Genomic DNA, 16,319 nt, shown 5'->3' with positions numbered 1-16,319 from the left:
TTTGGAGCCCCCAAGGATAAATTCAGTTGGTTCCACTGTTTCCCCATCTATTTGCCATGAAGTGATGGGACGAGATGCCATGATCTTAGTTTTCTGAATGTTGAGCTTTAAGCCAACTTTTTCACTCTCCTCTTTCACTTTCATCAAGAGGCTCTTTAGTTCTTTTTCACTTTCTGCCAAGGCCTCTTCCCAATCCACGTCTCCTGCACTGGCAGGCAGATTCTTTACCTCTGAACCACCATCACCACCTTACCTGCTCTTAGAATGGAACAGTAAAGAAATGTAATCAATTTGACTACTTGACAGTGGTAGTTGATCTGGTAGTTCAAATCATTTCTTGAAATTCTCTAAGGCCTGGAGACTAATACTGAAAACCTTAGCCATGCTGATACATATTTCTATGACATCTATCACGCTATCCTATTATTTTAGTGTCTGCCTCCCACCCTAAAGCCTCTGACCTTTCAATTCTCAGTATGTAGTACAATTTCTGATAACATCATGTAACAGTTTATTAACATTAACTGCTGCATTGGCTAGGAGTATTTTCTTACTCAGTGGCTGATAAGGGAAGAGACCTTGGTGTTTCCTCCTATTGTTCCAGAATATTTGAACTCCAGTTCTCATCCTATTTACAGAAGAAAGCTTATGTTCACTGAGCCCTGGGGAAGAGACATAACTTTCCTGATTCCAGAGCTATGGGACAGCATGCTTAACGTTAGATAGTATCGAGTATACAGTGATGATGAACATAACCATCCTGTAACTTGCAAAATGCTTGTATTCTACAAATGTCAATGACTTAATTTGGTGAAAGAAACCATTATTATTCAGGGACACCAGTAATCTTGAGGAGGTCTGGGAGAGCAAGGATTCACTATTTTGATCCACTTAGCTGTCAGATTTATGATGCCCAAGGGCTTCTTCCCTGATGGCTCAGCAGGAAAGAATCTGCCTGCAATGCAGGAGATGTGGGTTCGATTCCTGGGTCAGGAATATCCCCCAGAGAAGGAAATAGCAACCACTCTAGTATTCTTGCCTGGGAAATCCCATGGATGGGTCAGGAAGATCCCCCAGAGAAGGAAATAGCAACCATTCTAGTATTCTTGCCTGGGAAATCCCATGGAAAGGGAAACAGTTCATGGGATCACAAGACTCAGACATACCTTAGTGACTAAACCAACAGGGTTAGTGAAAGGCTGAAGTGGCAATGGACCTTAGCTTAAAATGTGAGCTAATATAATGAGGGATTTTGAGCACCATATGCTTTGAAGACTAACAATTGTTTCAAGACATATATGATGAGCTTGAACACCATTTCTTTCTAAGTCCTGGATAGCATCCAGAAAAACCGAAATTCTTTTTCTACCATCTTGTCTACTCTTTTAAATGGTGGTAAATTATACATGATTTACCACTTAACCATTTGTACAGCTCAGTGACATTTTTTTTTTTAAAGATTCTCCAATAAGTTTATTTTGCAAACCTTTTGTATTTTGTTTTACTGGTTTACACTGTAATAAAGAGAAAAATGTTTATACAGTTACAATTTTGAACACTGAACTATTATCATATTAATGTAAATATACATTTTTTTAAACTATTTCATATTGGGGTTCAGCCGATTAACAAACAATGTTGTGATAGTTTCAGGTGAACAGTAAAGGAACCCAGCCGTACCAGATTTACTTTATTTTTAATTATTTTTAATTGACCTTCAAATTGCAGCAGCTCATGAGTTTAGCTCTATGTATTCTTGCCATCCTACCCATCTTTGTCACGGAGTCAGATGGCTCTGAGATACACACACACAACACATGTAAACAAACACAAACAAACCTTTTATAAACAAGTCTTTTATAATGTAAATAATCGTTCCTTGTTGAAACTTTTTATACCCAGTTCCTGTTTTATCTGAAATTCGGATATTCACATTTATAGAGAACAATATTTAAAAAGCAAAGAGTTTTTCTCTTTGAAAACTCAAGCAATTCTGACAGCAATATTTTTCTTACTGACCTAAAAAGAATGAAATATGGAAGGGGGAAAAAAAATCACTGCAAATAATCAAAACAGAAGGGTACTAAAATATATATATATTTAATAGTGGAGGGAGATATTTTTAAAGTATAGATTCTGTTGAAAATATTGATGTTCAAACAGCTTTGCACTCACTGCCAAAACTTTCTCAATTAAAATTTAAAATGTTGATTTTTTTGTAGGAAGATACATTAATTCTTTGAAGTCAGAATGAAAGAACTGTCATTTAATTTCTATATAAAGCTGCTTGAATATACAAAGTATCAAATATAAACAGTAGTGTAAAAAGAAAATAAATTGGCAGAAGTAATTATTTAACCAATAGCAATAATTAAGACCACCATTTGAAAGATCTATAAACAAAGAATGCAAAAATATTATTATAACTTTTTACAGCACAGAACTGAATTCCATCCTAATTCATCACTATTACACTTCTTTCTTCTTTAGTATTAGTGGACCCACATTATCTCCTGTCATTGTGTTTATTATGTGAACCATCACAGGCAGGAAACGTCTTAGAACGCCAACACCTACAAAAAGCTGCTTTTAGTTCAGTTCAGTCCCTCAGTCGTGTCCAACTCTTTGCGACCCCAGAATCACAGCACGCCAGGCCTCCCTGTCCATCACCAACTCCCGGAGTTCACTCAAACTCATGTCCATCGAGTCGGTGATGCCATCCAGCCATCTCATTCTCCGTCATCCCCTTCTCCTCCCACCCCCAATCCCTCCCAGCATCAGAGTCTTTTCCAGAGTCAACTCGTTGCATGAGGTGGCCAAAGTATTGCAGTTTCAGCTTTAGCATCAGTCCTTCCAATTATTTAGTAAGGCACAAATCTTCGATGTTTATTTCATTCACCACTTTGGGATTTTCCTTTTGTATTTTAAGATTAATCAAGCTATCCTTCTGTTGCTTTTTCTTTGGGAGGAATGGACGAACCGCAAGGTAGCCAAGTAGTGCAAGTACGCCAAGGAAAGGCAATAACCGAAGCCATTCTGAAACTGTGAGTCGGGCGAACCCGGTAATACTCTCGGGCACTGGGAGCCGCTTCAGATACGCGGGGAGCTGCACCTTTACGATGCGGGCCACGCTCTCCAGCACCATCCTGGCCAGCGGCGTCCGCTCCACGCCTGACTCCCGCGGCTCTCGGGCGGAGCTGCTGCCGCTGTGACATTTAAGTTCATTCTCCTCCAACCATTAACCACCGTTCATTTCCAGAACATTTATCGTCCCCATCTCACACTACCCATTCAACTCCCAACTCCCTATTCTCACCTCCTCCCAGCCCTTGGCAACCACCATTGTACCTTCTGTCTTCCTGAATTTGATGACTCCAGGAACTTGCATAAATATAGTACTTGTTCTTTGGGAACTGGCTCTTTTATCTTAGCATGTCTTCAAAGTTCATCCATGTTAACACAGCATATGTCAACATTTCCTTCCCTTTATAACTGAATAATATCCCACATTTTTCTTATCCATCTGTCATTGATGTTTTGGTTGCTTTCAAGTTTGGCTATTGTGAATAATACTGCTATGAATGTAGGTGCATAAATACCTCTGCTAGTCCCTAGAATTTCTTGGGTAGTATCTAGAAGTGGTATTGCTGGGTCATACCAGGTTCAATTCCTGGGTTGAGAAGATCCCCTGGAGAAGGGAATGGCAAACCACTCCAGTATTCTTGGCTGGACAGAGGAACCTGGCGAGCTACAGTCTACAGGGTTGCAAGATCAGACATGACTGAGTGACTAACACACATGGTTAACTGTTTGATTTTTTTGAACCAACCATTATACCATTTTCCGCAGTGACTTCACAATTTGATATCCACACCAGCAATGCACAAGCATTCCAGCTACTCCATATCCTTACCAACACCTTCATTTTGCTAATGGCAATTCTAATGAAGTAGTATCTTGTTTTTACTTGCATTTCCATAATGACTAGTGATACTAAACATCTTTTCTTGTGGCACTGGCTATTTATGTTACCTCCTCTGGAGAAGTATCCAAGTAATTTGTCCATCTTTTCATCAGGTTCTTTGTTTCTGAGTGTAGCTCTTTGCATAGTCCAGCTAACAATCTCTTAGCTGATACATGATTTACAAGTATTTTCTCCCATTCTGTGGATTGCTGTTTCACTTTAAGTCATCTTTTCTACTCTTAAGACCATCAGAACTAAGGAAAGAAAGGGAGACCTAGAGCTTTAATGTTACCTATTGATTTAAGCTTAACTAAAGACTCTGATGCTGGGAAGGACTGGGGGCGGGAGGAGAAGGGGATGACAGAGAATGAGATGGCTGGATGGCATCACCGACTCGATGGACATGAGTTTGAGTGAACTCTGGGAGTTGGTGATGGACAGGGAGGCCTGGCGTGCTGTGATTCATGGGGTTGCAGAGAGTCGGACACGACTGAGTGACTGAACTGAACTGAACTGAACTGAACCCATGAAGAGTCAGAGAACCCAGTGTTTAGTATCTCATAACTAGTGCATGCCTGACAATATAGGCATTCTGGGTATAAAACACCAAGAGCCTGTATTTCATCTGGGCCAGGTCCATCATTTACCTGTCGCAAGACTCTCAAGTGCTCATTATAGTGCAGGCGTGGCATAGGAACCCTGCAAAGCTGCTGAATGACCAGAAGTCCAAATACTAATGCTTATGAAGAGTAACAAAAGTACTGAATAGAACTTAATATCACAATCTGTAGAAACAAGGTGTTTCCTACCTCATTAAGGGCTTCCCTGGTGGCTCAGAGGTTAAAGCGTCTGCCTCCAATGCGGGAGACCCAGGTTCAATCCCTGGGTCGGGAAGATCCCTGGAGAAGGAAATGGTAACCCACTCCAGTATTCTTGCCTGGAGAATCCCATGGACAGAGAAGCCTGGTAGGCTACAGTCCACGGGGTCGCAAAGAGTCGGACACGACTGAGCGACGGAACGGAACGGAACGGAAACACTAAGAGCTCAGCAGAATCTAGACAACCAGGTCTATCAGTGAACAAGGGACAGAAATCCCTCCCCTTAGGGAGCTTTCATTCATATTATTTGAAGAACCAGGGAAGACAAATACAAAATGAATCAGATAAGAGGTTAAATGTTATGGAAGACGACTGGGGTAAAAGGACAATCAGGTGTTATTGGTGTGTTTAAATGGTGGCCAGGAGAGTTCCTGTTGAACCACAACATGGTTGAACCCCTTAGAAGCATTCCTTGTCAGGAAAGAGGGTGTAAAGGCCTACAGAAGAAGCAGGGAGGCTGGAAGTAGAGGAAGGGTGACAGACTGGGTTCTACAGGTCATATTGACCTGTGTTTTCACCCACTGACAAAGCAGATTTACTTATGGTTAACAGTCAAAGATCAAACATCAACGTACCAAAGTCTTTTAAAAAGTCTAAAAGAATGAAGAAAGACTATCCAATGGTGCTAGCAGTAAAGAATCCGCTTGCCAATGCGGGAGATGCAAGAGAAGCAGGTTTGATCCCTGGGTCAGGAAGATACCCCTGGAGGATGAAATGGCAACCCACTCCAGTATTCCTGCCTGGAAAATTCTGTGGACAGAGGTGGCCAGTGGGCAAACAGTCCATGGGGTAGCAGAAGAGTCAAATGCAACTGAGCACAAGCACGCACACACAATGGTTGGGGAAGCCTAAAGACCACTGCAAATACACGTAGTCAAGTTTCAAATATTTTATTTTCTTATTCATACAGTATGAAGTTTCCTAAAGATCCCACAACATGATGTTTCATGCAGAAGAAAAACTAAACATTCAACATAAACCACCCCCCACCCACCCACCCACACACACTAAAAAAAAAAAAGGAAAAGAAAAAACCCTCATTCCCCAGTAAGGAAATAACGTTTGCACTATTTTTCTGTAACGCCAGCCAAGATATGCACAAGCAAGAGAAATAGAAAGCATTTGCTAAAATATCTGTAACAAATACTTATGTACAAAAAATTCACAAAAGACGAGTTCCCCTCTTGAAGCAGAGCACATGGCAGTTGACACTGGAACAGATCAAACCACTGGCTGGGATTATAAGCCACGTACTGATCCAGAGGAAGAAAGTTACATGTGGAGATTTTCAGTTTGAACATTAACATTTCCAAAGTTTGGCAACATTATGTTTTAAAATTATGCAAATTATGTAAACAAGAGGTACATTTTAAATTGATCTACATGCAAAACTCCATGTCATGCAAGGACACCAAGCACCGGGATTTCTCTCACAGACAGAGCCCATGGCGTGCAGCACTCAGTTGAAGGAACAGCGGTGGCAGGCGGGTGTGCCCAAATTAAGATGCTTTCAACCTTGATTCAACCTGCCCTTCCCCACTCAAGAGTATAAAACCAATTTTCTACAAAATCTATTATAGGGAAAGACTACAGTCCTAACAAAGCTAACCAGAATGTTTTCTTCCAGCCAATAGTACCTTTGCAGAAAAGGGAAGGGATAATAACATCAATTGGCGGAGCATGGTACACTACTTTTAAATCACACAAAGTATTAAGTTACCCAAGACATTTTCGGGCAGAGGAAGAACACCATCATGCACTCTCTATGCCTTGTGGTAAAGAAATTTAAGAGGTATAAATTTGGATATAATTTTGCTCTTCTGTGGCAAACAGTTTATAAGGTTTCTCCCAGGTAAGTCATATATACGTGGGTGTACAGATACACACATGCGCATTAAACATCACCAGTTTTTAGATTAGCTGCAAGTCTTCTGAAACAGAGAAGGGAAAATTTATGGTTTAAAGGTAAGTTTAATGACAATTTACCACCCATGTAATGAAACATAAACGGATATCCTGAGCTATTACATGATTATTTCTGGAACTCTTCATTAAGTCATGTCTGAGATCAAATCAGGACTGCCTCACACAGCTTCTGTCCTTTACGAATAAAATCACGACGAACTGACACTGACTCGGGGACACCTAATGAACGCAATGGCTCCTAGTTATGAAGTAACAGCATGAGGCCTAAGCGCTGTGCAGTGACTGCATGAACGCGAGAACCAGCTCATGGCAGCAGCGCTGGACTCTACTTCCCCCTCAAGCAGAGACGTCGTCAAAGCTGCTCAGCAATGAGACACAGTCCCTGGAAATATATCGTATGAAGTTACAAACTCCTTTGTTACAAAAATGTAATCAAGGTAAATAATAAGATGTTAACAAATGCTTTGTCAATCTCTCAAAGGAGAAAGAGCAGGCAAAGGAAAACAGCTGGCCTAACACCCGGCTCAAACTGTACAATCTTCGATCTATATATAAAACTGTGTGAAATAAAAGTAAGGATGTTGAATGTTCTGCTTGGCACTTTTGTACTCTTTTATCATTTTTGTTTCTGAATCAAGTATATTAAATTAAAGCCAACCTACTACACATATAGAAAGCTACATATATCTATATATAAATATTTACATATGTATATATAGATACTTTCTTGTTATAAAAGATGAAGAAAAATAAATTAAAAAGCCAACCCCTTCCCTTTCTTCGCCACATTGATATGCTCTTTTCATGCTGCTGTCCTTCAGCTTTAAAGTGCTACACTGAGTTATTGAGAGAATAAGAGTTCAATAACACTTAGTTGGGCTTCATGAGGCTCATGTTGGAAAATGTGGCTTCACAGAGAAAAATACTTTCATTTAAATACACAGAGAGCATTGCTGGACGTCTTGAGCAGATCTTCAGAGATGGAGAAGAAAGCAAAAGTGTTGGGTGGTACTCTTTACACAAGAGTCACACATCTACCACCATCTTTTTGTGGATATCTAGGCCGCCTACAACCTGCAACAGACAGAACAGACCACACTTGACCAGGTTTGAGGGACTCCGTTGTACCAGTCTAACCACCCTATCAAAACTGCAGTTTAAAAAAGCACACTACTTTAGCCATTTCCAGAAGCTGCTGTTCTTTCTTTAAAACTCGCACTGCCTTTTGTTAGAATTTTCATAGCTTCTTGCTCCCAGGATAACAAGCATTTTCTTGCACTCTAACACAAGAGATGGCAAATTTTTCCATAAAGGACTAGGCAGGAAATATTTTAAGCTTTGTAGGCCATGTATAGTTTCTCTGAAATTTTCTTCCATTTTTTTTTTTAAAACAACACTTTCAAGTGTAAAAAGCTTTTTTAGGTCATAAACATAAAAAATAGGCTATGGTAGGATTTGGTCCGCTCTTTCCTTTGCATTTCGACATGGACTTCAGTAGTTTAATATCAAATGTTAACTAGGTGTTACCATAAAAACTGTCAAAAACCAAATACGGGCTTCACTGTCACTCTGTTCTAGAATGTATCAAAAAGTAATGAATAAACTTTTTCTGCACATTGCTCTTCCATGGAGTCAAATACATGTAGAGTTGTTACAGACACCTCCGTGAATAATGACATGGCAATGTCGAAGTGAGATTACCTGTAGCATTATTTGGGGTAACTTAAAAGCAGAACCTACATAAAATAAGCAAACCATAAAGGTTAACAGCTTGGTGAATTTTCAGTGATGACCCAAGTAACCAGCACCCAACCCAGGGCATCACCACGGCTCTTCTGCGACCTCCCTCCCACCATGACCTCCCTCCTCCCAAGCCGCCACCTACACAGAACTAGTCACTATGATTAACACCATGGATTAGTTTGATCTGTTTTTACACACTTTGCAAATGAAATCTTTCATGTCTGTCTTGTTTCACTCAACATTATGTTTGTGAGATTCATCCATGTACATAGTTGCATCTGCTACTATTTTTGAACTTTTTAATTTTTATTTGAAAAATAAAGCTTAAACAGCCAGCTAGTTCTACAACTCCTGTCATGAAAACAGCCGTTTGCTATCCTATCCTCAAATTTCTTTTTACTTAGTGGCAATCATTTAGAATTTTCAGCTGATGTTCAGTATTTGCCTACAAGACTCCAAATAACATTCCCACATTGCTTCTTCTTGGATTTAAAGTTTTAGGCATTATCCATCAACTTCCCATCACAGGAGATGCAGCTTTCACTTCCACACACACAAACCTCTTCCCTTTCATCTCCTATTCTACATCATCTCCTACCCCACACACCTCCCACCTCTCCCATGCTTCAAAGAGCTGCATGTTTGGTGTTTTTTTTAAAGACAGAAATTCAGCATTTTATTTATGACTACATAAAATACTACTTACAGCAGAAGAGAACCGTGTACTATGATTACTTTTGCTTCCCTGCATATTTGTTTTGCTACAGGTAATAACTGATCTTTTTCCTTACTGGGTGCATTTATCATTAATTCAACACTAAACCTTGCTCTAAAGGCACTCAGATGTATTATATCAAGCTATCGATTTTATTATTTTCAAATCACTCCCAGGGCTTTTGGACTTACTCCCATCCAGGCTTGGCCTCCATGGATCCTCCTAGAGATTGCTTTATCTCCCGCCTGACCCTCTGAGCTTCCTGGATCCCACACTGACTTCTTTTTCTGATTTATAACCTTTTCATAGTGGGAGCACATCATCTAGTAGTTTCCAAAAAAGGGAGGAGGACTTGCATACCTGAAAATGTCTGATTCTACCATCCAGTTTGAGTTTACTGAGAATTCTTGTTTTATCTTCTATTTTCCAAGTTGCTACGTTATGATTCTTGACTCTTTGTATGAAGCCATTCCCCTATCCCTCTACCTTAGCTTTTTGGAAGCTTGTAAACCATCTTTTTGTTTTAAAATTTCATGATGATGTACCAAGGCCCAGATTATTTTTATATACTATGCTGGGTACTTGGTAAGTCCTTTCAGTCAAGGAAATTCATTACTTTTGATTCTGAGATTATTTTCTGATTCATTTTTGATGATTTCCTTCCCTCCAATTTCTTTCTGGGACCAAACATTTGGATGTTAGACCTCCTAGAACGAATCCCAACATTTAAATTTCTTAGAGCTCTTTTATACATTGTCCAATTTTTGTTTCAAAGATCTAATATATTATATCCCCGAGGATATAATAATAATGACAGATTTCTGTTCTATTTTCAAGTGTTTATTGGCCTTGCATAGCCTGCTTCAGCATGCTTCTTTTTCAGGTTTGATTTCATCTCTGTAATCTGTATCAGAGGTTGTCCTTGAATGTCTGGTGATCCTGGGCTCTCTCCTCCTGTGGAAAGTGCCGCCCCAGAGCCTCCATGCACAGGGCAGGGCTGTTGACTGCACGCTGCACTTTGAACAACTCGGTAAACACCAGTTCTAGACGTCAGCTTTCCCAAACAGGGCTTTTCCCGCCTCCTGCCTAGAGGGTGCAAGTGTAGCTGCCAGGGAATCAAGTCAGAGAAGGCTGGAGGTGTCAAAATGCAAATATGCTGTTCTTCACTTAATTTCCTGCCCCCCACCCCACGCACAGAGCCCTATTTCACTCTTGCCAATCTCCCACTACAGTGCAGGAGAGACTGAACAGAGTCAGGAAGCAGATCTTGTGTTCCACTTGCTTCTTAAACAGACTTCAGCAATTCTCCTGTTAGCCCCACCTTCACACCCACGTTCAGTCATGTCTCCACTTTCTGAGCCTTCTAGGGGTTCCACATTAGAAACCAAGCTGCTTCTCCGCTTTCCTAGTTGATAGCTTAGAATTTTCACTCCTGTCTGCTAACCACTCAACTTTATAAATTATCAATCTGAGTTACTATCCTCTCTGCTATTCACTGGCCCTTGCGGGTTTATAACTTTTTCTTTTTAACCCATTTAATTTCAGTGAAGTTTTCAAAGGAAATAAAAATAAATACATGCATTCAATCCATCAACGTTAATCCTGTCACTGATCATCTATAAGATTTGTGTATGGTAAAGTATTCTGAAAATGTTAAAACAGATACATAGTATGTGTGATCTTTTATGATAACTCTTTCTCTCTGTTACAGCTTAAGAAAACAGAAGAGAACTCAATAAAGCCCAAGTTATGAGCCTGACAAATGTTCCCAAAAGTTGGCTTAATATACAAACATTTTCGTTCATTCCTGAACTATGCCCTCCAAAAATACAAGTAAGGGCAATTTATCACAAAGGCTGAAAAATAAACTCAAAGCTTAGCTTACGCCTTCAGTGTACAGAGCACAATTTCTATACCTAGGGATGTATTTCCTTCCCCTAGTAAAGTGATTTACATGTAGTTTTAAGTTACAGGTTGTATTTACTAAATGCAAGTAGTCTTCACTTATGCACATCCGTTCACATCACTCCAGCCAAGTTCCTCAATTTTGTTTTGTTGCCTCAAGTCTTGGATTTTTTTTTTTCTACTTTTGAAAACTGGCTGCTATCTATGATGCCACTACCAGCCTAGTCTCGTGTCATGCACAATCCGATGCCCGCCCACGGGAGTCCTTCAACACGTGCTGGCGACAGTGGAGGAGACATGGCAGAGGAAGAGGACACACTGGCGATAGCACCACCCGCCACCGGTTCCAAATCTCCAGAGTTCAGCCTATCTAACTCTCTTCCAAGAAGAACTAGCCTGGTCTTTAAACTAGAGCACCACCCTACTTTTCTGAAACAAAATGCAAAGATCTCATTCCCTTGAGATGCAAAAAGATCCTTGAAGTATAATGTGAACTTCTACTTAAAAGCCAAAGTAGCTACTTAAGTCCTTATGTAACACACGACAAACTAATCTGTTTTCCCTGGTGTCGGCTAAGTGAAAACTGAAGAGGAGGGAAACCTTCTAGAGAAGCATCCAGTCATGACTGAAAATTTTCAATATTTTATTTTCTTTGCATTTCCTTTGGACTGTCCAGCATCTTCAGTTTACTGTTAAAACTCCTTATGACACATCAGAACGTTACTATCTCTGTTTTAGGGGCAGCAACCACAGAAGAGAAGCAATAAAGAGGAAGCTGAGCCAGTGCCCCAGTTCCCACTGAGAGCAAGTCCTCCAGGACTTCTCACAACTGTAGGCTGTGTCTCTGTGAAGCCCTCGCCCCAGATCACAAAAACTACCCATCAGTAGCTTAGGAAAAAAGGAGAGGGGAAAACAAATCACCTTTCTACAAAGCCTCACTGCTGGGTTTATAACAGATGGGGACTCCATTTCTGTCATCCTTGTGATCAAGTCTCTGAATTCCTAGCTGAAATTCACGAACTCTTATTTCCTACAGAAGTATTTTCAAATAACCTAGCTGTTCACTTGGGAGGCTACCAATAATAAGTAAAAGTGACTAGTACCATTCTTGTGGCATTTTATCAGACAATCACTGAGAATATTAATTCCTGAGACTAATTAGTAATTAGTAACAGTTACAACAAAGAACATTTCAAAACTTTGAATCTGGGGTTATTGGGCAAAATCAAAACACAGAAATTTCTAGGGCAAAATATAACTATAAGGAATTCTCTACTAAGTGATATTAAAAATGTTTTTATGAAACATAACTAATGAAGAACTAGCTTTTTTGTACTTACAGCACAGAATTCTTCAAACGATATTCTTCCATCCCCATCCTTATCTGCATTTATTATGGTTTTGTCTACGATTTGCTGTAACTGTGTATCTTTCAGATTGTTCCCCACCATCATCTTTAGCACCTGGAAGAGTTCCCCATTGGAAATATAGCCGTCTTTATCCATGTCATAGATACGGAAAGCAACTAAAAATAGAGTAAGGAAAAATCAATGGCAATTACATGATAACCACAAACACTTTCAGAGAGAGAGAAGATAGTAAGTTGCCCTGCATTTAGAATTCTACTATGAGGACAGCTCCTTCCTACATAGAGATGTTGTTTTTAGGTGAAACTAGGTGGTTACAAGTATATGGGCTATGGAGTTAAGACTGCCTGGGCCAATTAATGCAGCCTAGAGTTTAAGTCATTTATCCTTTCCTAAGCTTCAGTTTCTGCACATATAAAATTGGGGTTAATAATAGTTCTAATCTCCCAGGTTCTTTACAGCAGGGGTCCCCAACCTCCAGGATCTAATGCCTGATGATCTGAGGTGGAGCTGATGTAATAATAATAAAGTACACAATAAATGTAATGCAGTTGAATCATCCCAGAACCACTCCCTACCCCCAGTCCACGGAAGAACTGTCTTTGACAAGACCGGTTCCTGGTGCTGAAAAGGCTGGGGACTGCTGCTTTACAGTACTGAGATAATATACAATCAAAGGATGTTAGCATATAGCCTGTGCCTCAGAAAATTGTTACTGAACATAATGTCTCTCCAGTTAAGAGCTGAAAATTTTAAAAAGATACCAGATGTGGAGAAGGAAATGGCAACCCACTCCAGTGTTCTTGCCTGGAGAATCCCAGGGACGGCGGAGCCTGGTCGGCTGCCGTCTATGGGGTCGCACAGAGTCGGACACGACTAAAGCAACTTAGCAGGACTATATAACATCCAGCTGAAGACTAGCAGGGTAGGGTACTCTTTCTGCCCCCTTCTGATGTTTATATCAGAAGCTTTCTCTATCTCCTTTATACTTTAATAAAACTTTATTACACACACACACACACAAAAAGATACCAGATGTTCCCTGAAAGAGAGGCAAGCCTACATAAACCAAAATAGCAAACTTCTGGCTAAATAATTCTGAATACAAGTGTAAACAAAGTTAGGCTAATCATATTAAAGCATTTCTTCTCACTTTCATGCCAATATTTTATATTATTTAACCACAAATGGAATATAATCCTTAAAAATTGTGAATCAATTTTGTGTACTGTACACCTGTAACTTATAAGCAACCATGACACATCACTAAAAAATACAAATTGCAAATGTCCAAAAAGGATTTTCTCCAGAATATAAAATTTGTTATGTCTACTAAGGATCTAGAATAAAAGATATCTTTTGGAATATTTTAAAAGGAGGTTATAACGTAGTATGGGGTAGTGGTCTAAGAGGAAGAATGAACTCAGTGAAGAAAAATACTTACACCTCAACTTCTGTTCCTTATCTCCTTTGACACTGAACTGAGAGACTCCCTCAATGAACTCTGAATAAGAATAAAAAATATTTACAAATCAGAAGTTTCAATTTTTTACAAAGAAGAACAATACACACATGCGCATGGACACAAACCCTACATGCTCACAATAGAATATTTTCCTGTTCCAAAAGAAAGTATTACTAGTGGTGTTTACAACTGAAAAAACCAAATTTGAAACTTCAACAAACAAGGTTCTATACATAATTTGAACTTGGAACTCTCTAAAATCAAATCAACTTGAGCAAGTTGATTTATTACTTATTATTTATTAGTTGCTACAGAGCATAACACTCAAAAACATATTCTTTAAGCTATTTAACTCTATATTCTTAGAATATGACTATACAAAAGAGTTTTAAAAAAATATTTACAATGTTTGGCAGAAAAAATTGGGAGGTTTCTGGTTCCAAAATTCAGAATTATTTATATAAACTGTTCGAAGTTTCATAACAAATGGTCACTTTTCTTCACTGCTGCTGAACACTAAATCACAACCAGCTTAGAGCCCTTCACTTGGACAATTCAATTCTTCAAATGAAAATAACAAAAACTGCTGATTTCCTGCTGAAACGAAAGGTTTATTTACTTTAAAGTGTGGAATCAAATGGCTGACATTAGCAAAAGCACTACTGTGTTTGTAAAATCTAGATTAGCTAAATTAATCCTTTCTATGATAATACTCCTATCCTTCTGACTTCAGCTTATTTTTTATTGCTGACTTATTGTTAAAGTCTCATTCTTTTAAAAAACGTTTTTAAAAAATGTGGCTTCTAATATTTTAAGTTTCTCTAAAATTTTCTAACAACAAAAGAAATACTAAATCCCATTTTTTAGATTACCTAAAAGGGCACTTCGATCATTTATGTCCCAAAAAGTACAAGGTCTTATTAGTTTATTAAAGGTCCATATATCAGACTTTTGAGTTTTAACAATCTATTATAATAAGAAAACCAGTACTCAAAGACATTCAAGAAAAAGTCAACTTTTCAGACATTTTTGTATATAGAAATGTAAGACTATTCATAGATTATCTAACTTGCAGTTTAATGAAAACTACTTTCTTACCTTTAAAGTCTACTTCTCCATTCCCATCTGTGTCGAATATATCTATTACTCGCTGTACTAAGGGATTCTGTTGTAACTCAGGTAGAGACATGAACTCTTCCACACTCAAAGAACCAGAATTGTCCAAATCGAGCTTCTTAAATCTCTTTCCTAGCCTTTTAATTTCATCAGCATCAACTAAAAGCAAACAAAAAGAGGCAGCACGATTTACCAAATGATTGTATGATAACTACAAGAAAAAATTCAGCAGTTATCCAATAGTTTAATTTTCAATTCAGAGTTGAACATACTATGGACTAACTTCTTATAACAGAGAAAATATATCATGAAATTTTTTTTCGTTACCTCTTTGCTTGTCTGCACCAGCCATAATATACAACCAACTATATGCTGAGTACCAAGATATTACAGGATTGACAATGCTAAGCTGATCATGAAAGTCAGGTGGTTCATACCAGGCGGACTAAATCAATCTCTGCTACGTACAGCAGGCACTCTGATTTTCATTTCTCTTTTAAAATTTTAATTTAGTTTTTTTCTCTCAGTTCATGGTTCAAAATCTGAACAAGGTGTGAATACAGTTCAATATTCAAAGTCTCCCTCCAATGTTGCCAGCTTCTTGAATATTCATCTAAAGATCATTCTTCACAAGTATGAACAAATAAAACCCAGCACTTTTTAATTTTTAATTAAATTTTAAGAAAAAAATTTAATAAAAATTAAATATTTTTAAAGGTTACTTTTCATTTACAGTTACTACCAATCTCCTAAAAATTAGGCACAGATCAAATCCATCCTGGCAACACCACTCAATATTTCAGATCTGTCCTTCTAAATATAAAGAATTCCAACTTTTGGCACCATCTTTCATCAAAGATTTTTTTCAGCTACTTGGAATCACACTCCCTTTAAAACAGATGAACAAGGAAACACAAACAAACCTCGCCCTTTTGACTCATCTTGTGACTCAGAGATACTGTTTTTCATGTTTTGCCAAGTTGAGACTCATGCTATTTTTCCACTTTTTGTAAGGATACCTCTGGGAGGGACTATCTTTTCTAGTAGTTGAAAGTTCCTACATATTCAATTTAAACTATACTATACAAAGTAGTATAACAGATAATCTTACAATCATACATATATGTATGCCTCTAAAAATTAAGATGCTAAAAACAGATCTTTTAGTCTGAGTTTCTAAAATACAGCTATTACTATGGAATGTTAACACAGAAAACAACCAAATTAAATTATTGCAAC

The 16,319-nt window shown here is 38.5% G+C and overlaps 1 protein-coding gene across 1 annotated transcript in view; it reads right to left on the bottom strand.

Moving 5' to 3' along the window:
• Positions 1-6,702: 6,702 nt before the first annotated feature.
• The window catches only part of PPP3R1 (protein phosphatase 3 regulatory subunit B, alpha), a 64,356-nt gene continuing 54,739 nt past the window's right edge, over positions 6,703-16,319 (bottom strand). Inside the window, exons 3-6 of the mRNA XM_055399200.2 lie at positions 15,063-15,239; positions 13,944-14,003; positions 12,473-12,657; positions 6,703-7,843 (exon numbers count right to left, since the gene is read on the bottom strand). Of these exons, the coding sequence (XP_055255175.1) occupies positions 7,796-7,843; positions 12,473-12,657; positions 13,944-14,003; positions 15,063-15,239 (470 nt within the window). The 3' untranslated portion in view covers positions 6,703-7,795. The remainder of the gene's footprint in view (positions 7,844-12,472; positions 12,658-13,943; positions 14,004-15,062; positions 15,240-16,319) is intronic.

Source organism: Moschus berezovskii, chromosome 11 (assembly GCF_049115385.1).
Source record: "Moschus berezovskii isolate FMDL1 chromosome 11, NW_MosBer_1.0, whole genome shotgun sequence".
Lineage (NCBI taxonomy): Eukaryota > Metazoa > Chordata > Mammalia > Artiodactyla > Moschidae > Moschus > Moschus berezovskii.
Note: the sequence above shows the minus strand (reverse complement) of the source record. Positions and strands in the feature narration are given on the sequence as shown.